The following is a 25,725-nucleotide window of genomic DNA, read 5'->3' as shown; positions in this document are numbered from 1 at the left end:
GGAGCAGCTGATAAACATTCAGGTTGCCATCCCAGGCAGGCGAATATTCCACTGAGATAAATATTCCAGATAATCCACTGAGATCTAATGCATTTCCTATGTAAAACCACCCTCCGAACAACTTCTCTTTTTGTCCAAACCGAAGCCGTCAGCCAAAAAGTAAGGACACTGTGAGAATCCCAAGACGTTGCTCTACTTCATCTTTACCGAAAAACAAAGTTGCTGTTGCAACCAAACTTGCATTTTCTTCAGGAAATGCAAACCAATATTCACCGCAGGTTCAATGCTAATTTTACAGTTTATAGCTTAGGTGTATATTTAATTATTTTTTGTATTTTATTTTTGTATTTTTTGTTTTGGCCTGCTTTGATCTCTTTGATCCTAGGCAACATCATGATAATGTCATCATAAAGGCTTTATGGTGCCATAACAACAACATAAAGGCTTTTAGATGTCATGAGACAATAGGTCACACAGCAACACACAATGAAGAGTTACTGAGGGGTTTTTCATTTTTTGAGAACGTCAACACGAGAGTTTCGCAAGGTCTCCGCTTTCAACAAGAGGTTGAGGAACTCAGCAAAAAGGTCCAAAACCTGAGGTCTTCTGGTCCAAAGTGTGACACCATCAAAGAGTTGGTTGAGGTCCTTAGGTGTGGAAACAGTCTCGTGAAGCAACAACTGCAAGGCTGTAGGGACGGTTTGAAGACTGAGGGCATGAACTTTGATTTTCAAGATGTACAAGCTGAAAGTGAAGCTGTGAATAAAGGGAACGAGGAGTTGTCGATGTCACACGCAGCTCTGCAGCAGGAGATTCAGCAGGAGATTCAGCAGGTTCGCCAAAGCCTTCTACAGAATCGAGGCCATCAGAAGATGGCTGAGGCCTTGAAGATGTCCAGAGATGCTGATATGCGTAAAAATAGGGCTCTGCAGAAGAAGCTCAAGGGTCTGAAAAAAGACTTGGAGAAGGAGAAAGACTACGAGCTCGTCTGTCAGGAACTCTGTAAAGACATCGAGAGCTTGAGAGCTGAAAACGAGAATCTGACCGAACAAATCCAGGTCGTGGACAAGGAGCTTCAGATCAGGAAAGAATGGAAGGACAGATTTAAAGAACTACAAGCTGAACAGAAAGCTGTGAGGGCAAAACAACAGGACCTCATCAAAGAACACAGCAAGGCCTTCAAATGGCTGATGGATGAGGAGGACTGGGGATATGACTGTGACAAGCTTCAGGAGGAGATAAACATCATGAATCAGGACAACAACAGACTGATTCAGGAAATTCAGACTTTCAAAGAGACCTGTGCAAAGTTGTTAGATTTCAATGAGAACTGTAAGAAACTGGAGGAGGACAAAAAAGCTCTGAACAAGCAGAAGGAAGCTCTGCAGAAGGAGCTAGTGGATCTACAGAGAAAGATCCATAAGGAGAGATCTGTGGAGGCCAAGTTCAACAGTCTTAGAGCTGAAACTGAAGACCTCCTGGACAAGAGCAACGGAGCTCTGCATGAAGAAATTGTGACCTGCCGTCAGAGTTTGCAAAACAAAAGGGTTCTGGACATCAAGTATGAATCCTTAAAGAAGAAGCACAGGGCCATCCAACAGCACCACAAGTTCTTATGTAAAGAACTTGAGGAAGTCCAGAAGGACCTTAACAAAGAGAAAGTTCTGGAACAGAAGTGTGCAGAGGTGAAGGCCAGGACAGACGTTCTGTCAAAACAATGGGAAAACACCTTCAGAGAAATCCTAGAGCTGACCATCAGGGAAATCCTGGAGCTGAACGCCACAGAAAATGACCCCATCGACAGGGAGAAAGCAGCTGTGGAGAGGGAGATTCTGCAGGTCCACCAAACCCTTCAAATAAATCGAGTTTTTCAGAAGATGACTGAGGCCAGGAAGGTGTTCAGAGACGCCAATATGTGGCAAAATGTGGCCCTGAACAAGGAGCTCAAGAGTCTGAATAAAGACTTGGAGAAGCAGAAAGACTACGAGCTCACAAGTGAGGAAATCTCTACAGACATCGGGAGGTTGTTCAATGAAAACAAGAATCTGACCAAACAAATCCAGGTCCTGAACAAAGAGCTTCAGAGCAGGAAAGAACAGAAGGACAGATTTAAAAAAACTACATGTTAGGATTCTGTGTCTCTTGATTTGTTTTCTGTTTAGTTTTCATTCCTGCCCTGAGTCTGTGATCTGTGTGTTTGCAGTTGTGTCTTGTGTTTCCTGTTTTATTTTGAAAGTCCACGTTTCCCCTTGTGTTCCTGTGTGTTTTACTTCCTTGTGTTTCCCGCTTTTAGGATTGCTTGCCCTGCCCTGATGTGTCTCACCTGTGTCTTGTTACCCTTTTGTACTTTGCATTCTGGAATTTTATGTTGTTTGCCCTTTTGGCTTTATTAAAAGCTCACTTTTAGTTCACCTCAGTCTTTGTGTCTGCATTTGGGTCCAAACTACCCCCATAACACTACAAGTTGAAAATTAAGCTGTAACATCAAAACATCAGGACCTCGTCAACGAACACAGCAAGGCCTTCAAAGGCCGACTGATGAGGAGGACTGGATACAGGACTGTGACAAGCTTCAGGAGGAGATGGACATCATGAATCAGGACAACAACAGACTGATTCAGGAACTTGAGAAAGTCCAGAAGGAGTTTGGATCACCTTGTTTCCACCTGTAAACAAAAAAATTAAAATAAAAATTAAAACCAAAATAACAATGTCTTTGCTTTGATTTAAATGTTTTATTATAGTTATTATATATTTTATATATATTGTGAACACAGAGTAGACTTTACTTATTCAGGGCTCAGACTGCTGCATCAAACACTGTGTGTGTGTGTGTGTGTGTGTGTGTGTGTGTGTGTGTGTGTGTGTGTGTGTGTGTGTGTGTGTGTGTGTGTGTGTGTGTGTGTGTGTGTGTGTGTGTGTGTGTGTGTGTGTGTGTGTGTGTGTGTGTGTGTGTGTGTGTGTGTGTGTGTGTGACTGCCCCCTGGTGGAAGAACAAGATGACTGCAGTCAAGGAGTCAAAACCAAACACACTCTGTGACTGACAACACAACATTTAAAGTGTATAAAACACAGTGAATGAAGGCCTCACAGCGTTCCATCCATGTCCTCAGACTACACCTCAGACTGTGGTCAGTGAACGGATGCTTTTCCAGAAGTGGACCTACGTCTCAACATCTCTGAGCCTGATGGCACCCTTCTGTCGACTGATGTCAGTACAGAGTTTTGAAGGAATGGACAAAAAGACGTTGTATAGCATTTGTGTAAAGACGATCAACATGAAGAGCCTTCACAACAGGGCACCCACGGTGTGGACAGACAGACTGATGGGACAGCGTCCACAGTGGATGTTTCTGTATAAGCCTCCTATCAAGGAAAGACGGGTGATCTACAGTGGAGAATCTTACATGGCGCTATAGCTACCGATGCTTTTCTATCTGCATTTCAGAATAATGTTTCGAACTGGGGTTTCTCATGATGCTGTGGCTCTGTGGAAGTGGAACATAAAAGCCAGATTGATTGTTTTTGTTTTATTATTTTTGTCATTTTTTTAAAAAAAATATGTATTTTATGTTCATTATTATTTCATTTTTTTGTATTTTATTTTTGTATTTTTTGTTTTGGCCTGCTTTGATCTCTTTAATCCTAGTATTTCATGTTATTTTATCCTTGAAATCACATGTTTATTATTAGACTGCTGTCACATACTCCTCTTCTGTCTTCAGAGGCACTGCTGAGGTTCCTCAGTCCCACCGCTTCAAATCCTCCTGTCGCCTCCACCTCAGCAGCACCACCCAGCACTGATGCAGCAGCATCAAGCGGACCTTCTGTTTCTCCAGTAGTGGAAAGTGGAGCTGGCAGCCATGTTCATTATCTTGGCAAAACAATCCAAAATGAACTGATATACTCCATCAGTTCTAAAATAACAGAACACATTGTGACAGAGATCAAAATATCCAAATATTTAAGTGAATCCTGAAGGTGACAGACTGAAGACTGAGCCCTACGTAAAGCCCGCCCCAGACTGTAGTTCTACACTGTTTCATATCATCACAGCAGTTTGTACAAAGCCAGCTTACTTAACTTCCACTCCAGCTTCCAGCAGGACACAGACTCTGCAATGCATCCATTTTTTGTGAAGGTTTTTGCAAAGGGAAATAGGAGACTGTGGTTGTAAAGTGGACAGGAGTAGAGAGCTTTAAAAAATACAACGAACAAAGATTAAAAAAGAGAAAACATTACATGATCTATATTTTACATTGTTCCCTCGGCTGAGACGTCACGGGCTACTGACGTCATCAGCTCTGTGACCGCGAGGCTTCAGACCCAGCACCCTAATGCCTTCATAGCGATTTCTGGCGATTTTAACCATGTTAATCTGAAATACACTCCGCCCACTTTCAAGCAGTTTGTGGACTGTAAAACAAGAGAAAATAAAACTCTAGATTTACTGTATGCTAATGTTAAAGAGGCATACAGCTCCATAGCTCTCCCTTCCTTGGGCAGATCAGACCATAGCCTAGTCCACCTCAAACCCCAGTATATACCAGCAGTACAGCGGCAGCCGGTGACCACCAAAACTGTACGGAGGTGGACACCGGAAGCCCTGGAGACCCAGGGATGTTTTGAGGTGACTGACTGGGATGTGTTCTGTGACACCCACAGTGAGGATGTAGACACACTCACAGACTGTATCACAGAATATGTTAATTTTTGTACAGATTCTCTAATCCCCAATACGCTGCCCCACGTTCCATTAACAACCCCCCAGCCTCCCTGCCCCCCTCCCCATCAGATCTCTCTCTCTGCTCTTCTGTGTCCACAGTTACCATCACCACAGAAGATGTGAGGAGGGAGTTCAGTCGCCTACAACCGGGAAAAGCTGCAGGACCGGACGGACTCAGCCCCAGAGTACTCAGGGACTGCGCCACACAGCTGTGTGGGGGCTTCCAACACATCTTCTCCCTGAGTCTGAGCCTGATGACTGTCCCTGCCCTGTGGAAGACAACATGCCTTGTTCCTGTGCCCAAGACCAAACATCCAAGCACACACAACGACTACAGACCAGTTGCTCTGACTTCACATATGATGAAGTCTCTGGAGAGGCTGGTCCTGAAACACCTGCGTGCTGTTGTGGAACCATCGCTGGACCCCCTGCAGTTTGCTTACCAGCCCCGTATTGGAGTGGAGGACACCATCATCTACCTGCTGCACAGAGCACACACCTACTTGGAGGAGGCAGGTAACACTGTTAGAATCATGTTCTTTGATTTTTCCAGTGCGTTTAACACCGTGCAGCCTGCCCTTTTGAATAGGAAGCTCCTGGACATGCAGGTAGAGACCCCACTGGTCACCTGGATCACTAACTATCTTACAGGTCGACCACAATTTGTGAGGCTGAGGAACACCGTCTCGGACACGATAGTGAGCAGCACGGGGGCACCCCAGGGCACAGTACTGTCTCCATTCCTGTTCACACTCTATACATCGGACTTCAGACACTGCTCACAGTCCTGCCACCTGCAGAAGTTCTCAGATGACTCTGCCATTGTGGGCTGTACCAGCAGAGGTCGGGAGGCGGAGTATATGAGTGTGGTGGACAGCTTCGTGGAGTGGTGCGGACAGAACCACCTGCAGCTGAATGTCACAAAGACAAAAGAGCTGGTGGTGGACTTCAGGAAGCACCAGACACTCCCAAACCCGGTCAGCATCAAGGGTACCAACGTGGACATTGTGGACAGCTACAAATATCTGGGTGTCCACATTGACCACAAACTGGACTGGTCCACAAATGCAGAGGCAATATACAGGAAGGGACAGAGTCGCCTGTATCTACTGAGGAGACTCAAATCCTTTAACGTCTGCCAGACCATGCTGCAGATGTTTTACCACTCGGTGGTCTCCAGCGTCATCTTCTACGCTGTAGTGTGCTGGGGCAGCAGGATGAAGACGGCCGACACCAACAGACTCAACAAGCTCATTAGGAAGGCTGGCTCGGTGCTGGGAGTGGAGCTGGAGTCTGTGGTGGAGGTGACAGAGAGGAGGATACTGAGGAAACTCCTCAGTATTTGTAACAACACGTCTCACCCCCTGCACGACACACTGCTGTCCTACAGGAGCACATTCAGCGGTAGACTGAGACTACCGAGGAGCAGCACAGAACGCCACAGGAGGTCCTTCCTGCCAGTGGCCATCAGACTGTATAACTCCTCCCCTTTCTGTAGGGAGAAGAGCTAGATAATCATGTCAGGCATCACTGTCATTCCCTCCACTTGTCTATATTTATGTTTACTTAGCACCTTATATCTCCATATTTGTATCCATGTATCATATATTGTGCTCATACTGCGTACTGTACTCTTATTTTGGATCATAGTGACACTTATACTCTTATACTCTGTACTTAACTGCATTTTTTGTAACTTGATACCTCTGGCACAAGAATTTCCTTCGGGATTAATAAAGTTTTATCTTATCTTATCTCTTATCTTATAATTTGAATGAATTTGCAAATTATTACCATCTCAGCAAACAACAGAAACAGTTATGTTAACACATCACTTTTTGGGAACATTTATTTTTTTGGAAGGGGGATGAAAGCTTTTACTGTAACTATTGTTTGCTAAACGTACAACAACATGTCAGCACAGATGCTTTAAATTGTATTTTGACTGTTAAATAACGCATGCAGTAGCCGAACAGGCCTGTAGGTGGGAGTAAAAGAAAATACCAACGACCATCACTGTTGTGTCTCCAGGAAGAAGGAAGAAGTCAAAAATTACCACAGAGAGCGTTTCCTGTTTAACGCTTTGCTTTCAACATAAAATGTAAACGTTTTCTGTAAACGAAGAGATCCTTCATTTTCCCCCTTAAGGTACTCTGATGGAATTGTTGTCTTTCAAATTAAGGGGTACTGTATATTGTACGATTGTTAACGAGGGAGAGAAAAATATTCGCGAGTTTAGGCTTTGTAGATGAAATTCTCTTGGCTTTTATTTTGAACAAACGATACCGGAAGTTTCACATCGGCTGTGCCCATCCGGCCGCAGGAACTTTCTCTTCGCTCCTTCACAACAAGATGGACTGGACGGAAGACGGCAATGTAAGTCGGTTTATATTCATTAGCTGCGTCTGTATCCCGTGTTATTGGATTACTGATTAAACGGGTTTATATGTAGCTGACGTGCCTTTGTTTTTACTGTTATTAGCAACTTGTTAGCATTAAGTAGCTAGCTTACGGTTTAAAAGAAGCTTGTGAATAAGTTCCTGTAACGCGGAATAACCTGTGCTACTGACAATCACAAGAAATCAACTGTCACTCCTCTGTTAGCTTCAGTGGGCGTTGTTAGCCTGCTGCTAGTTACCTGACGTTAAACGGTGCAAGCTAGCAGAAAGGGAGCTAATTGACACCTCAACCCCAACGGTTATATTTAGCTAATTTCCTTCGCAGCAGCTTTCACGTCAAGACAAGTGTTTCGATTAGTCTTGTGGATTAACCATTTCTCTGCTCGTTTGTCGTCGTCGCATATTATTATTATTATATTATTATCTATGTAACTGTAGTCCTCTTTCAAAGAATAATTATGAGCAGCTAAACCTACAACTCGTAGCCGCGTTTAGCTTTTACCATATGTTAAAAAAATCAGTCTGTGCTAATCATGACAGCAGATGATCAATAATGTGATCACAATAAAGCATTCATTCCAAAAGACAGAGTAACATCAGCCCTGTGCTGCAGTGATGGAATATCACTGAGACTTACACGACAGGAAACACTGCTCAGCAGTTTCTGTTACAATGGCACCTCTTTGTATTTTTGTCTCCAGTCAGCTAAATTGTTTAAATGCTCTCCAACCATTCTTCAATATTCCTTGCCCTACATCTGGCAAATAGTTTTTTGGATGAAAGTATCAATTATTTATTAAGTATATAAATAGAATATTGTTGCAAAGCCCAAGCTGACGTCTTGACCTGCATATTTTGTTCAACCAGCTGCCAAAATCCTGAACTATTTTGTTTGTTGACATTAAACAAGATAAAAGTAGCTTCTCCTCAGGTTTCAGAGTCTGACGGATGGTTTATATTGTCAAGAAAATTATGTAAACCAAACCCAGTGTTGACGTAAAGTACTCCAGAACTGGAATTTGTACCATTTCCTGTATTGTGCTGAAACACCCAGAGATAACGAAGCTACTACAGCAGTATGTGTTAGACTAAGTTGACAAACTGATCTGATCTACTGGTTATACAGGAGTCAAACGTTTGTTGAAAGTTTGTTTTACTAGATCTCTAACAGGTTTGTTGGGTATGTCTTGTAGGGTCACAGTCACATGCGTGACAACTGTCACCACGGGCATCCCGGCCATTCTCACAGTCATGGACCTAGAGCAGCACCGTTTGGCGGTATGGGGCAGCCGTTCGTGCCCGCGTTTTACGGACAGTTTGGCAAAAACACAGATCAGACTGTGGACATCAGTCAGCAGCCGAAGAAACGGTCGCACATGGATGATAGCGGCAGTTGGGACATAGTGAAGGCGACACAGTAAGTGGAGTGTTAATGAATGAGTGAATGATAAAAACACATTCTTTCTTTGTGGGATATTTCTTACTCTTGACAAATGCTTCATCAGTATGTTTGCACTGGAAAACATACTGAAAGAAACAAAACTTAAAAAGGCTCAATGTTTACTTAGCTTTGTGATGACTCATTTTATTGGCCAGTAAAATCAGCACACATGCTGCAGTGTACTTCACTTGAGTACTTAGTAAACGGGAGTCCTTTTAGATAACTCCCCTGTTCAATGAGTTGAGGTGCAGCAGAGCGAAGGTCACTTCTCTTGAAAGGAGAGGGAACAAAAAAAATATTCTGGAGAGCTGCTTCTGTCTGGTTATCTCTCAGCATGTGTTAATACTGTGGAAATCATTCAAAGGAACCTGCTCTCCCATTTACTTTAATAATACTTCTAATGGCTTTTGTTGTAAATTTCTTCCTTCTTCCTTATTTAATTTGTAGTTTTATTTTTATTTGTGACGCTGTATCTTCATTATCGATATATTTTGGAGCAGCTATAATTAGTTGTTTTTTTTTTCTCCCAGGTTTGGCATCTTTGAGCGCTGTAAGGAGCTGGTGGAAGCCGGATATGATGTCATACAGCCAGACAAAGAAAACGTCACTTTGCTGCACTGGGCAGCCATCAATAATCGTTCAGAGCTGGTCAAGTAAGATGTCAAGATATCATTTTCCTTAAGTCATGTCCGCATATGAACATTCCTCTGCCTCCATGTTCCTCTAAATACAGCCTGACCTGTAGTAGACGTCCTGTCTCAGTAAGTATCTCAGTAATGTGGAGCTGCTCCTTTTCTGTGGGAAGAATTCTTAATTCTGCTGCTCTTCTCTACACTCTCTCCTTGGGGCTAAGAATAATTAAGGCTGTAGTAGGATATATTATATATGTGAGATTTCTGAGAGCATTGTTGGTGTACACTCGGAAGACTTGTTGAGATTTTAATCATGTCATGATATTCTTTCATTTTATTTGCTTCAGTTAAATACATTTAGAATTGGACTGCAGGCAATTTGTTTTGACATGTAGATGCTTTATATTAAATGTTAATTGTAAGTAATTATGTGGGATCTTACTGGCTTTTATCAAGTTTTGTTTTAATACTGCCCTCACTGGGCCTGTTTCTCACAGGTATTACATTTCTAAAGGGGCAGTGGTGGACCAGCTCGGAGGAGACCTGAACTCTACTCCACTTCACTGGGCGATAAGGTGACTGCATAAACATGAAGAATAAATCAGCTTTTTATTTACATTTTTGCTTATTCAAACGTAGCCATGCATTTGTGGTGCAGATTGTATTTTAATGCTTGTTTGCAAGCACTTGTAACTAGTACTGATCAGTAAATATATTGATTTCTGCTATTAGTGGAGGGTTTTTGCTCTGATCTCTGTTTGACCTGTTATTGCTACTGTAAGGCTATATATGTATTTTTCACAATGACCAGGCAGGGGCACCTCCCCATGGTGATCCAGCTGATGAGATATGGCGCCGACCCCTCTGTCGCAGATGGAGAAGGTTACCGAGCGCTTCACCTCGCCATCCTCTTCCAACACATGGCCATTGCAGCTTATCTCATGGCCAAGGGACAGGTCAGACCCTTTAGACACACCCTTCACTGTAACTTTAGTTAGTTTAGTTTTAGTCTTTTCTTATTGGATGAGTGGGTCATTTTCATTCGCTGCAAATTAGTTTTTTGTTTTAATTTCCCTGTTTGGTTATTCTCTCATTTGCATCCAGGAAGTCGATGGGCCAGACTGCAATGGACAGACACCACTGATGTTAGCAGCCCAGAAGATTATTGGGTAAGTTCCTCAAAACGTCACTGGTGTAAGGATGATGGTAAGAAATGAACACAGAAAAAAGCGTTAAGTCATAAAATTAAATTAAAAAAAAATAATAATCTCTAGTAAATTTGTTGTTCTTCCCTCCTAGGCCTGAGCCCACAAACTTCCTTATCAAAAATAATGCTTCTGTGAGTGCGGTAGACAAAGGGAACAGGAACACGCCGCTGCACTGTGCTGTGCTGGCCGGAAATGTAGACGCTGCCCACATCCTGTTGGAGGCTGGGGCCAGTGTGGATGCAGAAAATATTAATGTGAGCATCTCAAAACTAAATACTACCAACAACAAGATTTAAAGTGTTGCTTTCAGGTATTTGTCACACTAACATATGCCATTAGATGTTGGTGGACAGCAGGCTCGTTCTAGCCTCCATTTGTAATTTGAATTGTCTGCTTTAAATGGATCAAACATTTCTTTGACAAAATATTTTCATGGTTGTGTTTGCAAGTAGTTAATTGAATATGTATGTCGTTGTGTTCTTCCTGGTTTTCTTCAGGGTCATACTCCCATTGATTTAGCCCACCAGGTTCACAGTCCACTGCTCATCCACATGCTCAACCACGTCAAACAGGAGAGGATTCGCTCCAGCTCGCGCTGTCTGCGGGTTGTCAACAGATACAGGGTAAACACACACTAAAAAACACACACATCACCACATGGACCAATCTCTGGAGACTGGCCCTTCCCTTCCTGATGTTCTTCTTCTGTTTGTATTTTGCAGGTCTTTCTACAGTTTTTACTCAGCACCGCCATTTTTGGATGTGTTGGTGCAATACTTGATATGAACTCAGAGTCCTGGTTACTCAAAGGGATCCTGTTGGCCTGTGTGATAGGAGTGATAAATCTGGCTTCAAGGTGAGGACATTGTTTCTTTAAGCAGCTCTCTTTGGCTGACTTACATGCAAATTGCACCCTTGTTTGTGTTTGTTCAACAGGAATTTTCCAAGTCCAGCCTTTCAGTCCCTGCTGCCTGCTACAGCTCTCATGGCTTCTGTCTTCTGGATGCTGGTCACCTGGTGCCTCTGGTTCCTGCCAGATATCCTTTCATAGGAGGAGACTAGACCCTGAAATATTTACAAGACAGCTACATGGGAGTTTCTTTGCGAGTCAAGCTTTGGTTTTTTTACTGAAGGGTGCGTGGTTGTTAGACGCGGTGGATTTCTTCACTTGCATTAAATAATGCATGATGTCAGTCCTTCAGATCAGTCGGTGAGGTGTTGTCTCTTTCACTGATCTAGCAGAGATCAGCCAAAAGGTTTTGTGTTTTAACATTTTCTGTCGTGAGTCCTTTCTTAACTTAAAACCTTTACATGGACCTAGCGCCACAGTTCAGGTACTGTTCACTCTGAACACCACTGCTCTACTCTACTACTACCTCCGCACCTGCAGGACAGACCCAGGCTTCGTCAAAGCAACTGAAGAAGAGAAGAAAATGGTGGGACACCTCTAAAGAAAGCGAAAGGATGTCTTGGATATAAATGTTTTACCACACCTGAGATAACCCCTTGTTTTTCTCTCTTGTCAGAATGTGCTGGTCTTAGCTGAAGCTGGCTGTCTGGATCCCAGAATATTCTGTACATCTTGTATGGTGAGGCAAAGCTTTGTTACATCAGTGCAACCTGAAAAAACACACACATGGCAAAAGCATTTAATGCTTTATTATTTCACAGATAAAAAAGCCAATGAGAACGAGCCACTGTTTCACCTGCGATGCCTGCGTGGCAAAGCAGGATCACCACTCCATCTGGACCAACAGCTGCATTGGTATGACAAACGCCCCCTTTCATTACATGGAGAACTCAGTCCTAAAAAACCCAAACAAGATCCTTGATGAGCTGAGAGTGCAGATTATTTAGTGGGCAAATATTTAAGTTGAGACATGGAGAATAGAATAAAAATGCAGTGGATGAATATTATGATTATTTCAAACTTAGATTTGGTCATATTTGTGACATTTAAGGACCATCAAAAAGTTCAAATTCCTCCATCATCTTCCAGGTGCGAGGAACCATCACTACTTCATCCTCTTCCTGTTTTCCCTCGTGCTGATGGGGATCTGGATGTTCTATGGCTGCCTCGTGTGTGAGTGACCTGCCAGTGCTGTGAAGCCACAGTCTGTTGACACAGTGTCATTCTTACACGGAATGATCATGCTGTTGCTCTATGTGTGTTTTTTTACAGATTGGTCAAATCACTGTGTGCTGCATTATGAGGAGCGGGGCCTGTGGGGCGTCGTCTCTGCCCTAGTCAACTGTTCTCCCTGGCTGCTCGGCATCTTCGTGCTGGCCTTCTATCATACCTGCTGGTCAAGTTTGGTCCTGCTGCTGCAGCTCTACCAGGTGGCTGAATATTTAGAGCATGTCTGTGGCAGTTTTTGGCTCCACTCTACAAGTGTCAGCTGGCTTCTGGCTTCTAAAAAAATGTTAAACAGTGTTTTGTTGAAAGCGGTGAAACCAGTTGAGTCACTGCTTCTCATTGTATAATCTATTGCTTTCGATCTTTCGATGTACAGATTGCATTCCTTGGACTAACTACAGCAGAGCGAGCGAGTCTGAGTCACCACCAGAGGAAACTCCGACAAAACGTCTCACTGAGACAGAATCCATACAAGTGAGTTGCATATTAGTGCATTGGCTCAGTTCTTTTTGATATCTGCTTATTTTAGATAACTTTGAGATTGTAGCTGCTTTTCTGTTCTACTTTATGTTCAGTGCAGCTCTATAATCCTTTTGAGGGAGTTTTTTAATATAAGAATTCAAACAATGGTACTAGGGCTGCAACAAACGAGTATTTTGATACTCGGATACTCGCTGATTATTTTTGCGATTACTCGAGTACTCGGATCATGCGTAAATGTCATAGTTTTTCCATAGATACGGCTGCATCTAGCAGCAGGTGGATACCTGCTTTGGACCGCTGCAGTGTCATTGCTTCAGCCCGCGACCGCCTCCATGCCAGGCACCAAAAGTGTGTGTGTGTGTGTGTGAGTGTGTGTCACCCGGGGCTTCTTGCGCCCAAAACGCTGATCATCCCGCTACGCCACAAGAAAATCATCCCCGATGACGTCACTAATGAGTCATCGAGTACTAAATTAGTTGTCAATGCATTTTGCCCTACAATAATACTCAAGTACTCGAGCAATCATTGCAGCCCTAAATGGTACATCTAAAAAGAGATTTTTTGTTTTTGTTAACTAATGATGATAATGTGGATTTCAGTAGAAAAAGACCTCCCCAGTGCCTTGCCTCATTGTGATAACACTATATCCTTAATATTTATGTTTATATTTAACACTTGCTAATATTAGCTCGATAGCTACCCAATGTAGCAAAATATTGCCTCAATGTTATTGGATAACACCATGAATTAGCCAAAAGCAGATTCATGCAGTGAAGCTAAGGCTGCACCGTTACAACAGTACAGTAAAACAGTGCAGGATGGCAACACTTCAGTTCAAGGCAACAAGTAAACAACTGCAGAATTGAGTTGATAAACAGGATGTTCGCTTACACTACAAGCCGATGCCTGCACTTCACTTACTAGCCACAGGTGTCACTACTGATTCATTGTGTATTAGCCAGTCTAGTCTAGTCTCAGTGCAAATACAATCAGTGTCTGTTTTTAAAACCTCTTCTGTCCGGGCTCACCAAGCAACCATAATCTGTTTGCAGCATGGGTGTGGTGCGGAACCTCGTGTCTTTCTTCCAGCTGCGCTGTTGTGGCCTCTTCAAACCGACTGTCGTTGACTGGACGCAGCAGTTTCCACCCGGCCGGGACATGTTCGGACACACCGACATGGTCTGACCTCATTCCCTCCTTGAGCTCAGGGTCAAGGGTCACACTCTTATAAAACGGTTCTGGACCAAAAGCACAGATTGTATTTATTTATTTTCTTATGTGAAGGCTTCTTGTGGAGAGAGATCGGGATGCCTGGAGCTGGGAACAGCGACGTGTCCATAATGTTTGATTCATTTGCTCTCTGTACAGACTGCTGCTGCCTTATACTTGACCAATGTACGTAAAGAGAAAATCAACAGAGGTTTTAGTCTGGGTGAAAAACCTTTAAAGGCCTAAATTGTAATGACGTTTTGTGCTGTTTTTATGAACACATCAAGCCTATTTTTATCATCTGTTCTGGAGGAAAAAAACAATGTTTTTATGTGTAAACACTCGAGTTTTATGACTTTTTTAAAGCTGCATGTGTTTTAATAATGGATGACCACTATAATACTTAAATAAAGCAATGTTGTGCCTGTGTTTGTAACTGGCTCTGTGTGGATTCGAACCACAAACAAAAGGGATGCCATCATTTTTCAATGTAACCAATGCACCAGCTGTTCACAGGAGTCTTTATTACAAATAAGTACAATAATATGACGAGCTGAGTCCTGTTGTGGAGACTCGCCGTGTTTCTACGTGTTGTCAGCTCCTTCTGTTTAATACCATGAGATAACAAGTCTAATTTTAGTTAGGGGAAAAAAATGTCTCATCCAGGCTCGCTCTGCACGGCTGCCTGCACATAATTGTTCTGGAAAAATTAACTTATTGCAACAGTTAATTATTTATGGCTTTGGTTTTCTAATTAAGATGGTGCAATGAATTATGTATGAACATAAATAAGATTAAAATAACAAATGAGCTTAACAAGATGAAACCCTTCTAATTGTCAGTGATTTTAATTTAAACAGGCAGCTGGGGATGTTGCTGCTGTAATCATCTGGGTTTTTCATACAAAAGGGAGGATTGTCTGAAATCTGATTAAATCTAAATATCAGCTGTTTTTTACATGTTAGGTACAAAAACGTTGATCATTAAAGGCTCCTTTTTCCATTTATTTATAACAGTAATTAACAATGTTGTAAGTTATCTCCATTCAGGATGCATTATAATGTAACAAAATATTTTTATTTTATGTTTTGAAGATTTTGATGCCCAACATGGCATCTACTGTGTATTACAAACACTTTCATGTTGAGGTTAAGGCTGAGTCTCCATGGAGACAGCTGCCATATAATGAGCTTAAGAACTGAGGCATCTTTACGGATGTTCCTCCAGCATGGCAGCGTTCCCCAGTCCGAATCCTTTTGGGCCAAAGTTTTTGGCATAGCACACTGAAGGAAGAAAAGGTAGAAAAACCAAACTCAGTTAATGATGTGTGTAACTGGGCTGTATTTTCACACTTTGTGTGTGTGTGTGTACCTTTGCAGTACAGCTCTCCATCCTTGTCCGTCACTGTGGTGGACTCCAAGCTTTTGCCACACAGGGCACAGCGAAAGCAGGTTTTATGCCAGGGCTGAAACACACAGACAAAGTTGTTGAAACGTGATAAAAGATGCTGTGTAAACTTGTACAAGTCTTGTGCACAGCTTCATTTACTACCTCTAGTGGCAGCAAATGTTACTACACTTTGCTTCACAACGCACAGGCGATGTAAAAAGTTAAATCATCAACTTTTCAACAAACACACAGCAATAACAGGAAGCTGAATTTTATTTTTGTTAGTTGGCAGGGAACGATACAGATATATTAGTTAATAAATAGATAGATAAATAATTAAATGTGCATTTAGATTCCGGAGGAGGAGGACCGGAAGTGAATGTATCTCCCGACAGACAGGAACTCTGTAAAACCTTCAGGTTGAAGGGAAAGAAGTGGATTGTAAGAGTTATGTGGATGGTTTACCTGCAGAATAAAGGTGAGACACTCATACTTCAGTGGCTCATACCGACTGTGTATGTAAAGTTTTAGTATGGAAAGCAACTTGAGCCTTTTCTTTCTTTTTGCTTTTAATTCGAGGCTTGTTTCATGAGGCCTTAAATGTGCAAGATTTGTTTGTATTCTCTGTTTGTGTACTGAACTTCCTGTTTGAGAAGACTGTTTCAAAATAAGACACAGGGAAAGGCAGTGGAGCCAACTTTACATGTAAGCAGTAGGAATGATAAAATGTATAGATGGAAGTAGTTACAGAGAGCTCCAGATTCTTACCTTCCCTGCTCCCATCACCTTCTCTGCTGCATAGACCGCTTTAGAGCAGCGAGGGCAGCGATCTGACCCCCCAAACTTCTGGGAAAACTTGGTGTTGGTGCTGGAGTTTGAGGAGGCTGGTCTTGGCTTAGAGCTAAAAAAAAGGGGAGACAAATGAGCAAGCTTATAATGGGGGAAGGTGTTTTGACTTCCTGTAGTTATAAATGGATTTTATTCAAATCTACAAGTTGAAAAGGATTTTCAGGATTTCACTGAAAGCAACACATACTCCTCCTGAGGCTGCAGGTCTGCATCCTGTCCTGGAGGATCAGAACTCAGAGCTCCGGCTCCTTGTCCGTATCCGTATCCCTTTGGCCCATATTTCTTCCCATAACAGGATTTGCAGTAAATCTCAGACTCGTGCGCTGCGACCGTGGTGCTGTCCAGCCCTTTTCTGCAGCTCACTGTGAGGAAAAACATGAACACTTCAAACCACATGAAGCTGGAAGGTAAAACAGTTCCAGTGTATCCAGAAGAAGGAATGCCATTATGGAGTAATGGACGTTAAATAAAGCCCCCAGCCAGCGTGTTTTATCAGTCAACAGAGGCATTACACACAGTCAGATGTCTTGTGTTTCTATTTGTAGGTTTAGAGGAGGGTGTGAGGTGAACGTTCGAGAAAAGATGAACACTTAGTAGATGGATGAGGTTATCGCAGAGGCCTTTCAGAGCTCCCAGTGGAACAATGCAACAGGCACGGCCAACCAGCTGGAGTGGTTGGAGGCGTCCACTGTCTTTGTCCTCATGTAGCTGGGAGTCTGTGGTTAAGACCTGGATCACAGCTACTGAAGCTCAGGCCAGGATGTCCGAAATAGAAGCAGAGATGGAGAGATTCTGCTGGGATGGTTGACCCAGAGAGAGCAGGCCTTTAGAGTACTGTAACATGCTGCATGAAGTCATGTAAAGAAGATGTAAATAAGGCAAAGAAAAATTAAAAAAAAGATGATATAAGGCAGGGATTGAAGGGAATATAAATGTAAACAGCTGTGTGTCACAGATCTGTGCGATTCAGCTGATCCACCATGACACTCCCTGTGGGACCCGAGCAGAGTAAAGAAGTAGCAGCTCACTGCAGATGAAGCAGGTCTTATGGAAGCTTCGGCTGTTGCACTGGATCTCCTCTGCATGGTACACCGTCTTCTCACAGGCCGCACACTTGGCGCCGCCTCCCCAGTTCGGCATCTGAACAGAAACAATAAATAAATGAATAAAAGAAAAAAACTGTAGTTTATTATATACTTTATTTGTTCACAATTAATAGAAGATCACAATGGTTTCAAGGTCAGATTTCAGTTAAGTCATTTCATGACAACGCAAAGTCCAAATATTAAAAAAATGAGACAGTAACTGCTGCACTCTTGCTGTTTTCACCGGATGAAACAAAGAAAAATATACTGGAGTTCACAGGATAAATGTCGTACATGAATATGCACAAATGGTTAGAGTTAAAAACACTGACTAAACATTCTTCATTTATACACTTGATTTTCACTGAATACAGCAGCATCCTAAAATATATATCTGAACTTTTGAACTTTTTAGGTCTATTGTCTGTTTAATGTACTGTTTCATTGTTAAATCTCATCAAAAGTGACAGAACCTTATTAGTCATTAATGTTGTTTTTGTCTTATTTTTCAATCTTCAGACTTGTTTCCCTGAAGAAGCAGTGTGGCCCAGCCTGGCCTTCTTTTGTCTGACCTTTCCACTCCTATCAGCGGCTGCCCATCACCTCACAGGACTGGTATGTGAATGTGATATTGAGGGGAATAGAGGCTTTTTTGAGACAAAAGGCCCAGCTGCCCTTCCATCAAACAATACTGTAAAATACCTGCCTGTTGTAGACAAATCAGAACTTTGAATAAAACCTGACTGCCTTCATTTATGTCTGCGTTAAATAAAAACACTAAAAAATGTGAATATGTAAATTGACCCTTTGCCACTATAAAATATAGCAATCAGTAGCTAACAGGAAGCTTTAATATGAATGAAATCGGTCCCTTACCTTGAACCCAAGCCTGCGTGATTCAGTCCTAACATGGCAGCAAACACTTTGGAGCAGCTTAAATACTCTCCATCTTCCCACTGCCACAGTCCACCAGTGACGCTTCCATGAAACTATCCTCCTAAAATAACTTGTGACAGAGCAGAGCCCTCTGACCCTTCATCACACAGGCTGAACTTCAGCCACTGCGACATTTGTTCTGGACTCACAGACAGCAAAGACACAAACCAACACAAAGCTGACAGACAGCTGCATCCAAAGATGCATGGACGTGGTATGTTACAGGATTAAGTGGAGGGAACTCAAAGTATGTCAGTGTAACATCAGAATATGAACACATTAAGGAAAAAAGTTTTTCTTAAATATAAAGGCAATTCAATTTGATTATGATGAATGCTGTACTGACTTTCTGACACATCTCTTACTCATAAACTCCAGTTTATTGTTTCCAATCAGTCATCTCAAAATAATAAAAATACATCATGCATAAGAGTAAAATATACCCCAAAATAAAATCTAAATGTTCCTGTCAGACTTCAAGTAAATGTTGTAACATATAATTGGCTGCTGTAATTGGGTCACTTAACCAAATGTCAGCACAAGTAGCACTCTACAGTAATTTATGTTTAGGCTTCATATCAATCCAGCTAATTAAAAAAAAAACTTTAACCTAATCAATTTATTTGTTGTGTTCGGCTGCTGAACAAACTCCTATAGTATGAATAACACGGTAAATCTGTAATCTGTCTATAATCAGCTTTCGTTTATGTCCTTAAACACACCGATTGTTTTTGACACAAAAGCTCACGAGAACATTCAGGATTCATCCTCTAGGTGTGGTTCCTCCAAAGTAATCTGATTAGATTTTATTTATTTTGATTAGATGAATTCTTTAGGAGATAAAATCAAGACGTGATCTAAAAAGGTAAATAACATTCAATAGAGAAGACCTAGTCAAAATTTTATATAAAAACCTATATAAAATATTCTAATTTATTATTAGAATAATTATAATATATATATATTTATTTATCAAATTAATCTAAAGATTTTTATTGTAATTATTGATAGCTTAATCCTGATTTATAGGCATAAATATTTTGTTACAGGTTTTCAACATATTTTTTGTCACCATATACCCAAAATCAAAAGAAAAACAAAAATTTTAAAATTCTTACAAAAACATATTAAAATTTATTTATCATTTTACATTTAGCAGGACATCAGAAACAACAGTCATTTTTTTTATAAATTAAACTTATCAAAATGTCTAATTTGCCACTAATGCGTCACAAATATTCACATATTCTCGACAATTTCACTCAAGCAGTAACAGTTAACATATTTGTGCAAAAATGATCATTAGGATTTACTATAGCACTGATGTTACTACTCTGTACTCTCTTAAAGAAAATACAATAATACAAAACAAAATAAAACCAAAGGTCTCCCCAAATTTTCGATGCAAATTCAGTCCTGAGAAGACAGTTTCTTTCAGCATCACAATAGTGTTTGTGAACATTTACATGAATATTTCACGTGTCCACAGCCACAGTCTGCATGGCAGCTATTTTTAGAGCTGGCTGTGATAAGAATGGAGGCAGTAAGGCTGCTGTGAAATGTTCACAGGTAAAGAATACTGTACACTGCTAAACAGACAGAAAACACATCCACACATAATCTACTCTGATGTCAGAGCGTTTCCTTTTAGGAGTCTTCGGTGGCGACGTCCAGCTTCCTCTGAGGGATGTAAACAGTTTTGGCCGCCTGGTGTCCGCTGGTGGTTATCACGGCAGCCAGAGGTGACAGTGGGACGGGCGTGTGGAAGAAGCTGTGCCCGGGGAGGCTGGTCCCTTTGGGGGTGGTCAACAGAGGCTGGACAGTAACAGACAGTGTTCTGTTAGACTTCTCTCAGTGTGAGTCATATATGCTGTAAATGCTGTGGGTTTTACCTGCTGTAAACTGATCAGGGCCACTGGATGTGGGGAGACCGTCTGCTGGACAGGCACAGGCGACACAGGTCTGATGAAAACCATGCCTCTCTGCTGCAGGGTCAGAGGGCTGGGTAGGGTGTTGGCACGTTCTGGAGTCTGAGGAGTGGCGAAGGCGTTTCCTGGGCTGGAGCCAGGGATCAGACCCAGGTTCTGCAGCGTGAAGTTAAGGATGGCGGGACTTGGACTGTGGAGGTGGTGGGTCTGCTGGGTGGTGATCGGAGAGGCAGTAACAGCAGCAGCAGGTCTGTTAACACGAAGGCTGGTGGGAGTGATCTCCTGGGCTGGTGCAGGTCTGGAGCCTATTGAAAAAGGTTTGATCCCTTTAGACCTTTATCTCTAATCTACAATTTTAAAGGTTAATAATGGCACAAATGTGATTACCTGCAGTTGGTGTTTGGTAGATGTTGTAAGTAGGGGTTGAGGCCTTGTTGGTTTCTCCTGAATTTTGAATTTCTTTGTAGCCAATGAGGGACTGCTGGGAGATTGGGATTAAGTATCCAGCTGGTACTAAAGTCTAGAAGGTCAGAAAGGGTACAATGATATGTTAGAATGTTATTTAACAAAGAGAACAAGACACTTTAAGCAGTGTGCGAGTGTTTACCTCAGTATGAATATGCCCAGGTGTGAGGGGTAGAGCTCTGACTGGTGTTAATCCCGCCTCGCTGTCTGAGATTGTTGTCTTGTCCTCTCTGTCCAGGAAGGTCTCCAAGCTCTGCTCTAGTGTCTGACTGGCTATGGCACTTCCCGGGGTGTTGACAAACTCTGGGTCCAGGTGGAGGGCACGGGGCGAGGGTCGACTGATGAGCTGGCTGCTATGGCGTGCCTTCAGACGGGCTTGCAGGATTTCACACAGCTTTGGGGACGTGTCCTATAGAAGACCAATGAAAGAAAGGAGTTGGTAACACTGTATATCTTAAAATTACAAATATCACTCATGAATGCACTTTATTTTTACCTTAAAGCTTGGGTCAAGTCTCTTTGCTTTGGAGGGGCTGCTCTCTGAAGCTGAATCAGAGTGGTGCCGTTTCAGCGACATGGGACTGACATCAGACAACCCGGCGACCTGCTGACTTGTCACTGTGGACAGACCTGTTGGGCTTAGCCCCGTTCTATCCTCAAAAGTCATGGAGCGCACAGCAAGGCTGGTTGGCTGCGGTCGGGCCAGAGGGTTTGGCCTGGCGGACGAAGGGTGCAAATATACAGCATAGGGCCCGTTGCCCTGCTGCTGAGATAAAAAGACGGGGATGAGGGGGGAGCACTGGGTAGGGATGTAGGCGACAGACCCTGTGGGCTGTGCTGCCAGTTGGGTGCAGTTGGGTGAGATGTGGGCTTTAGTGTTGATTTCAGGCTCCTGAGTTGGGGTTAGTAATGTTGCATGAGGTGGTTCCATTGTACTAGATGTGGTTGACTGCAACTTCACAGCAGGATTTTGATCTTCAGATCTGGTCCTGGAACAGAAGCAAGGTGCTCATTTAACACTGTTGTGATATAGAGTGCAACATGCAGTTTAAATAGAACCAAACTTACGTCGCTTCCTGGTTAAGTTCAATCTGACAAATAGCAGCAAGCTGCGCCATTTTGTTTGACACGTCTGTATTTGATGAATCACCTGAAGATGAGAGGGAAAGATTACATGTAAGAGTCACTGAATCTTCTGTGTACGTCCCAGAAATAGTGTCTGTACTTACTGAGGGCACTCTTGATGGGACTGCTGGGAGCGGAGTTGATCTTGCGTCGGTCATCGTGAATGCTCTTGGCAAGTTTAATAAGGGAGGGATGTCGAGTGAAATTGCGTTTGGCCCCCGGTGAAGAAAAAAGGTTTTTGGCACAGTTGTCTATAGACGCACGGGACTCCAGCACAGTTTTCTTCTTGGATGGGCATTCGTCCTTTTTGGACAGGCATTCAGGTGCAATGCTCTCCAGGTCTGAAAGGAGGAAAATGTCAGTGATGGTGCTAATGTGTTAAAATATGAATACTCTGTGATCTAACTGCCGAATAAATCATAAACAAATACCGTTCACTTGTGGGAATTCTTCAGGGCCGACCCATTCAAAGGCTGGTTTCCTCCCCCTCTCCTCTGTCACGTGGACTTTCTCGATGAGTTTCAGGCTACGCAGCACATTAGCGATGTCATACAGCCGCCGCACTTTGGCTGCAAACACATAAGCAAACAGCAAAATTATCTACTGCCAATATAGACGTAAAATACAGATTGTAACCGTGCAATATTTGTTAATAAGTATGTCTTCTGCACTCACTCTTGAATTTGTTCTTGTCTTGATCCACAACCTGGTCTTCTCCGATAAGAATCTTAGCAGCTACATCCAGACTCACAATGCGAGGGTTAGACACCAGGAAGAGCATGACGAACTTCTGGCTCATCACACGCAGAGATTTGTCCTTCCTACTGTTAACAGAGGCTGGACAGGATAGATGCAAAGTCAAGAAACTGGAACTTCAGAGAGGAGTAGTTATTATTGCCAAAAACTCTCTGGTCTTTTACCTGCTTTGAACTCCACTCCTGGTAGCTCCACAAAGAACAGCTCTTTCTGCGCCTGCTCTCTGTTCTCTATGTCCGCCATCACCTCGTTTTCCTTCTCCTCTCCATCAAAGTCAAACTCCCTGTCCAGGAGCCGCTGCCGGATCTGCTGCATCTGCTGGCCGTACTTGTGCTCCTCGCCCACCTTCTTTAAAATGGCCAAAGTCTGGGGCAGTTGGGACCGGCCGTGCCACATGTAGCGGTTCTTTGCAGAGCGGCTCACCATGTGAAGGCTCTCCAGCACATTCATAATGTCATAAATGCGCCTGCGCTCTACATCTGGAACAAAACACATAACAAAGGTTGGCACAAATGGACAAGTTGTTGTGCCTATATTATTGAAATTATTACATTAAAGACATTGAAGAGTAGACATATTTCACGTACTGAGCTCAGTGGCCACGTCATCCAGACAGATGTCATTGTTGAGGGCTGGGTTTGGGTAATCTGGATAACGGGCAAGAAATTTATGACAGAGCAAACCCAGACTCTTCTCTTTTCGGCTGATCAATTTCTCTGACTCTTCTCCATTTTCAGAGTCCTACAAGAAAACAGAAAATGAGAAAAACAACCCTTTAAACACTCATAAAAGAGGTTAAATGGATTTTTCTGAGAAATCTTTCTGTACCTGTGTGAGGGTAAGCCCGTCCGTTCCGTCGGCGTCTATGCACAGCTTCTTTTCTCGGTTCCTGATCTCAGGACTAGCAGCACTGATGAGCATTTTGAGGTTGGAGGTTGGAGTCCAGGGATCAACAGAACCCACTTCCCTTCCTTTTTTAGGTGTAGTAAGAGGACCCATGGCCAGTTCTCCGCTTGGACTGCACACGGTTAATCTGTTAACTTCTCAGGAGTATTTATCAGAACATTGGGTGCAACAAAACCATCATCCTAGACAGCAAAACAAAAACATAGCATTAGGAGAGTTCTAAAGATTTTCCTCTACTTTCTGCTGTTTGAATGCAATTTCTGGCTTATTAATTGATAGCTTTACATAACAGTTCAACGGGCATTTTATTAGCCATCATTTGCTAATATCATCTCAGTAGGGATAGCAATAACAAATACCCGCTTGATGTAACTATTAATTTTCAACACAGAGTTCCTATTTATTTTAACTACTTCCATGTTCCGCCTTTTGAAAACATAGATTTCGGGTACAAATATGTTTAAAACGGCACAAATACTGTAAAGTAAATATTACATTTATACCACCCTGACTGTTTTAGCAGAAAACATTTACCTTAAAAGATGTTTTTACACAAATCAAAACACCATAGTTATATTGGCGGTAACTGACGTACGCTGCAACGAATCGCCGGGCCCAACGGACGCAGTGGTCCCGCCCTTTTTGTGTATAGTAGCCAATAGGAGCGCGGCACAAGGCGACGTGCAGGAAGTGATGAGTGTCCCGCGCAGGTAAACTGTTTTTGAAATCCTTGGCGCGGAACCTAAGTCCGGCGGCTTACTTTAAATTTATATATGTTAAGAGCAAAACACGGCACTGCGGACAACATTGAAGGAACGTCTGTGCTGCGTTTGAATGATATTTTAGGTTTTATAACGAAAGACTTAACACGGGTGGTGTCACGTAGAAATACGAGCGCCCGCTGAGCCAAAACACAACGCTGTGAAGTCAGACACACATCCCCCACTTTGCTTTAAATACGCGATAACAGCAAAAGAATTAGAAGAAGTAGCAGCAAATGAACGAATAACATATAACGAAGAGGAGAGGAGGGAACGGAGAGAAGGCACCGAAACAGCTTCATTCATACGAAACGTCTCGATCTCCGTATCCTGTTTTACAAGTAAGCTTACAAACGTTATTACGTAATTACACAAACTTACCCCAGTAAGCAAAGTCAATAACCTTCTTCAGAGGACTCTTTCCATCTTCGCGGTAATTTGATGTGGATTCCGGGGAAGTTATTTCCCAAATGATAACTGTCCAAAAATAAGAATTTTAACACAAGACCACGGTTCCACGCGTGTAAAGTAGCAAAACACATGTGTGGAGGGAGAAAAAAGTAGAACACTGCGAGTGTGGAATCCTCCTCTCTTTGAAAGCAGTGGCCTGTTGGTCAACTTTACTACAGTGAAAAGTTTGCCCAGTTGTGTGAATGACCACATCCAGCGTTTGGCCCGCCCTGTACGAGCATGCGCATTCAAGTCGTCCCCCCTCCACAACCGATACACTTCCTGCAATGGAGGTGGGGCTAATAATTCACACATGTACTGTACATGCAGCGGTGCGCCTATGGTATAAATATGATCAATTATTTTACCATGAAAACTGAAATTGAAAACTGTGTCAAGCGACGCGCTGTCTGTTGGAAAGTTATCAGCAGCCTATAGCCATGCTGGTATGTTGACAGTGTTTGTTTTCAGGTGCTGCGTGATCTCGCATGTAGCAGTGCTCCGTCAGAGTATAGTCCCAATCAGATCAAAGTAGGAGGTTGCCGCGTGATAATCAGCATTTCCATTTGTGCTTGCTGTGAATACGCAGGTCACATGAAGTACTTGGAATTTCTTTCTTTCTTTTTAATCAGGAGTTGAATAGAACACGTGTTCTCAGTAGCTGCCCTCACTGTAAACAAGCTCCAGAAAACAACTTATTTACATATTAAAGCCTGCATATTTTATTTAATTTCTATTCCCAATTGATTTTGTTATTCTAGCCTACATAAATGTCATTGTCTGTACTGTATCCCAATGGTCACAAAGTCACTCATTAAGGAATATGACATGCGGTTTTTA

The 25,725-nt window shown here is 42.6% G+C and overlaps 3 protein-coding genes and 1 long non-coding RNA gene across 5 annotated transcripts; 2 read left to right on the top strand and 2 right to left on the bottom strand.

The window, feature by feature from the left end:
• Positions 1–7,018: 7,018 nt before the first annotated feature.
• Positions 7,019–14,668, top strand: zdhhc13 (zDHHC palmitoyltransferase 13). Its single transcript, XM_028401205.1, has 17 exons — positions 7,019–7,102; positions 8,319–8,542; positions 9,097–9,219; positions 9,696–9,773; positions 10,010–10,154; positions 10,303–10,367; positions 10,498–10,660; positions 10,904–11,029; positions 11,129–11,262; positions 11,343–11,443; positions 11,718–11,842; positions 11,933–11,995; positions 12,078–12,171; positions 12,406–12,489; positions 12,589–12,746; positions 12,920–13,017; positions 14,079–14,668. The coding sequence occupies exons 1-17, from the start codon at positions 7,079–7,081 to the stop codon at positions 14,209–14,211; spliced, it is 1,938 nt and encodes a 645-aa protein (XP_028257006.1). The 5' UTR covers positions 7,019–7,078; the 3' UTR covers positions 14,212–14,668.
• A 150-nt stretch (positions 14,669–14,818) lies between these two features.
• Positions 14,819–18,518, bottom strand: csrp3 (cysteine and glycine-rich protein 3 (cardiac LIM protein)). The gene is made up of 6 exons (XM_028401209.1): positions 18,435–18,518; positions 17,502–17,613; positions 16,661–16,835; positions 16,393–16,525; positions 15,607–15,700; positions 14,819–15,518 (listed from the first exon to the last, which is right to left on the bottom strand). The coding sequence occupies exons 2-6, from the start codon at positions 17,611–17,613 to the stop codon at positions 15,445–15,447; spliced, it is 588 nt and encodes a 195-aa protein (XP_028257010.1). The 5' UTR covers positions 18,435–18,518; the 3' UTR covers positions 14,819–15,444.
• Positions 16,013–22,449, top strand: LOC114433003 (uncharacterized). The gene is made up of 5 exons (XR_003670334.1): positions 16,013–16,102; positions 18,078–18,173; positions 20,146–20,350; positions 20,486–20,739; positions 21,126–22,449. It is a non-coding gene; the product is annotated as an uncharacterized LOC114433003 (long non-coding RNA).
• Positions 19,575–25,089, bottom strand: e2f8 (E2F transcription factor 8). Of its 2 annotated transcripts, XM_028401203.1 has the most exons (13): positions 24,817–25,089; positions 23,597–23,856; positions 23,356–23,509; positions 22,933–23,247; positions 22,688–22,849; positions 22,444–22,581; positions 22,117–22,353; positions 21,956–22,037; positions 21,384–21,876; positions 21,030–21,296; positions 20,810–20,942; positions 20,387–20,727; positions 19,575–20,309 (listed from the first exon to the last, which is right to left on the bottom strand). In XM_028401203.1, exons 2-13 carry the CDS (start codon positions 23,765–23,767, stop codon positions 20,142–20,144), a joined length of 2,661 nt encoding a protein of 886 aa, XP_028257004.1. In that variant the 5' UTR covers positions 23,768–23,856; positions 24,817–25,089; the 3' UTR covers positions 19,575–20,141. The 2 variants fall into 2 exon arrangements, with proteins under 2 accessions (XP_028257004.1, XP_028257005.1); XM_028401204.1 differs by lacking the exon at positions 24,817–25,089 and having other exon boundaries at positions 23,597–24,354.
• Positions 25,090–25,725: the final 636 nt, after the last annotated feature.

The sequence above is a fragment of the Parambassis ranga genome, chromosome 3 (assembly GCF_900634625.1).
Source record: "Parambassis ranga chromosome 3, fParRan2.1, whole genome shotgun sequence".
In the NCBI taxonomy this organism is placed as follows: domain Eukaryota; kingdom Metazoa; phylum Chordata; class Actinopteri; family Ambassidae; genus Parambassis; species Parambassis ranga.
The sequence above is the reverse complement of the archived record's forward strand: the minus strand, read 5'-3'. Positions and strand labels throughout refer to the sequence as shown.

What these genes read in the sequence shown, in the direction of transcription:
- zdhhc13 (XM_028401205.1), top strand. Translation starts at nt 7,079, where the DNA reads ATGGACTGGACGGAAGACGGCAAT. An exon ending in GGGTTGTCAACAGATACAGG is followed by an intron (nt 11,030 to 11,128) that starts GTAAACACACAC and finishes TGTATTTTGCAG; the next exon opens with GTCTTTCTACAGTTTTTACT. An exon ending in TATTCTGTACATCTTGTATG is followed by an intron (nt 11,996 to 12,077) that starts GTGAGGCAAAGC and finishes ATTATTTCACAG; the next exon opens with ATAAAAAAGCCAATGAGAAC.
- e2f8 (XM_028401203.1), bottom strand. Translation starts at nt 23,767, where the DNA reads ATGGGTCCTCTTACTACACCTAAAAAAGGAAGGGAAGTGGGTTCTGTT. An exon ending in AGACAAGAACAAATTCAAGA is followed by an intron (nt 22,582 to 22,687) that starts GTGAGTGCAGAA and finishes ATGTGTTTGCAG; the next exon opens with CCAAAGTGCGGCGGCTGTAT. An exon ending in CTACCAAACACCAACTGCAG is followed by an intron (nt 20,728 to 20,809) that starts GTAATCACATTT and finishes CTTTTTCAATAG; the next exon opens with GCTCCAGACCTGCACCAGCC.
- csrp3 (XM_028401209.1), bottom strand. Translation starts at nt 17,613, where the DNA reads ATGCCGAACTGGGGAGGCGGCGCCAAGTGTGCGGCCTGTGAGAAGACG. An exon ending in TAAGACCTGCTTCATCTGCA is followed by an intron (nt 16,836 to 17,501) that starts GTGAGCTGCTAC and finishes TTTTCCTCACAG; the next exon opens with TGAGCTGCAGAAAAGGGCTG. An exon ending in GACCTGCAGCCTCAGGAGGA is followed by an intron (nt 16,526 to 16,660) that starts GTATGTGTTGCT and finishes CCTTTTTTTTAG; the next exon opens with CTCTAAGCCAAGACCAGCCT.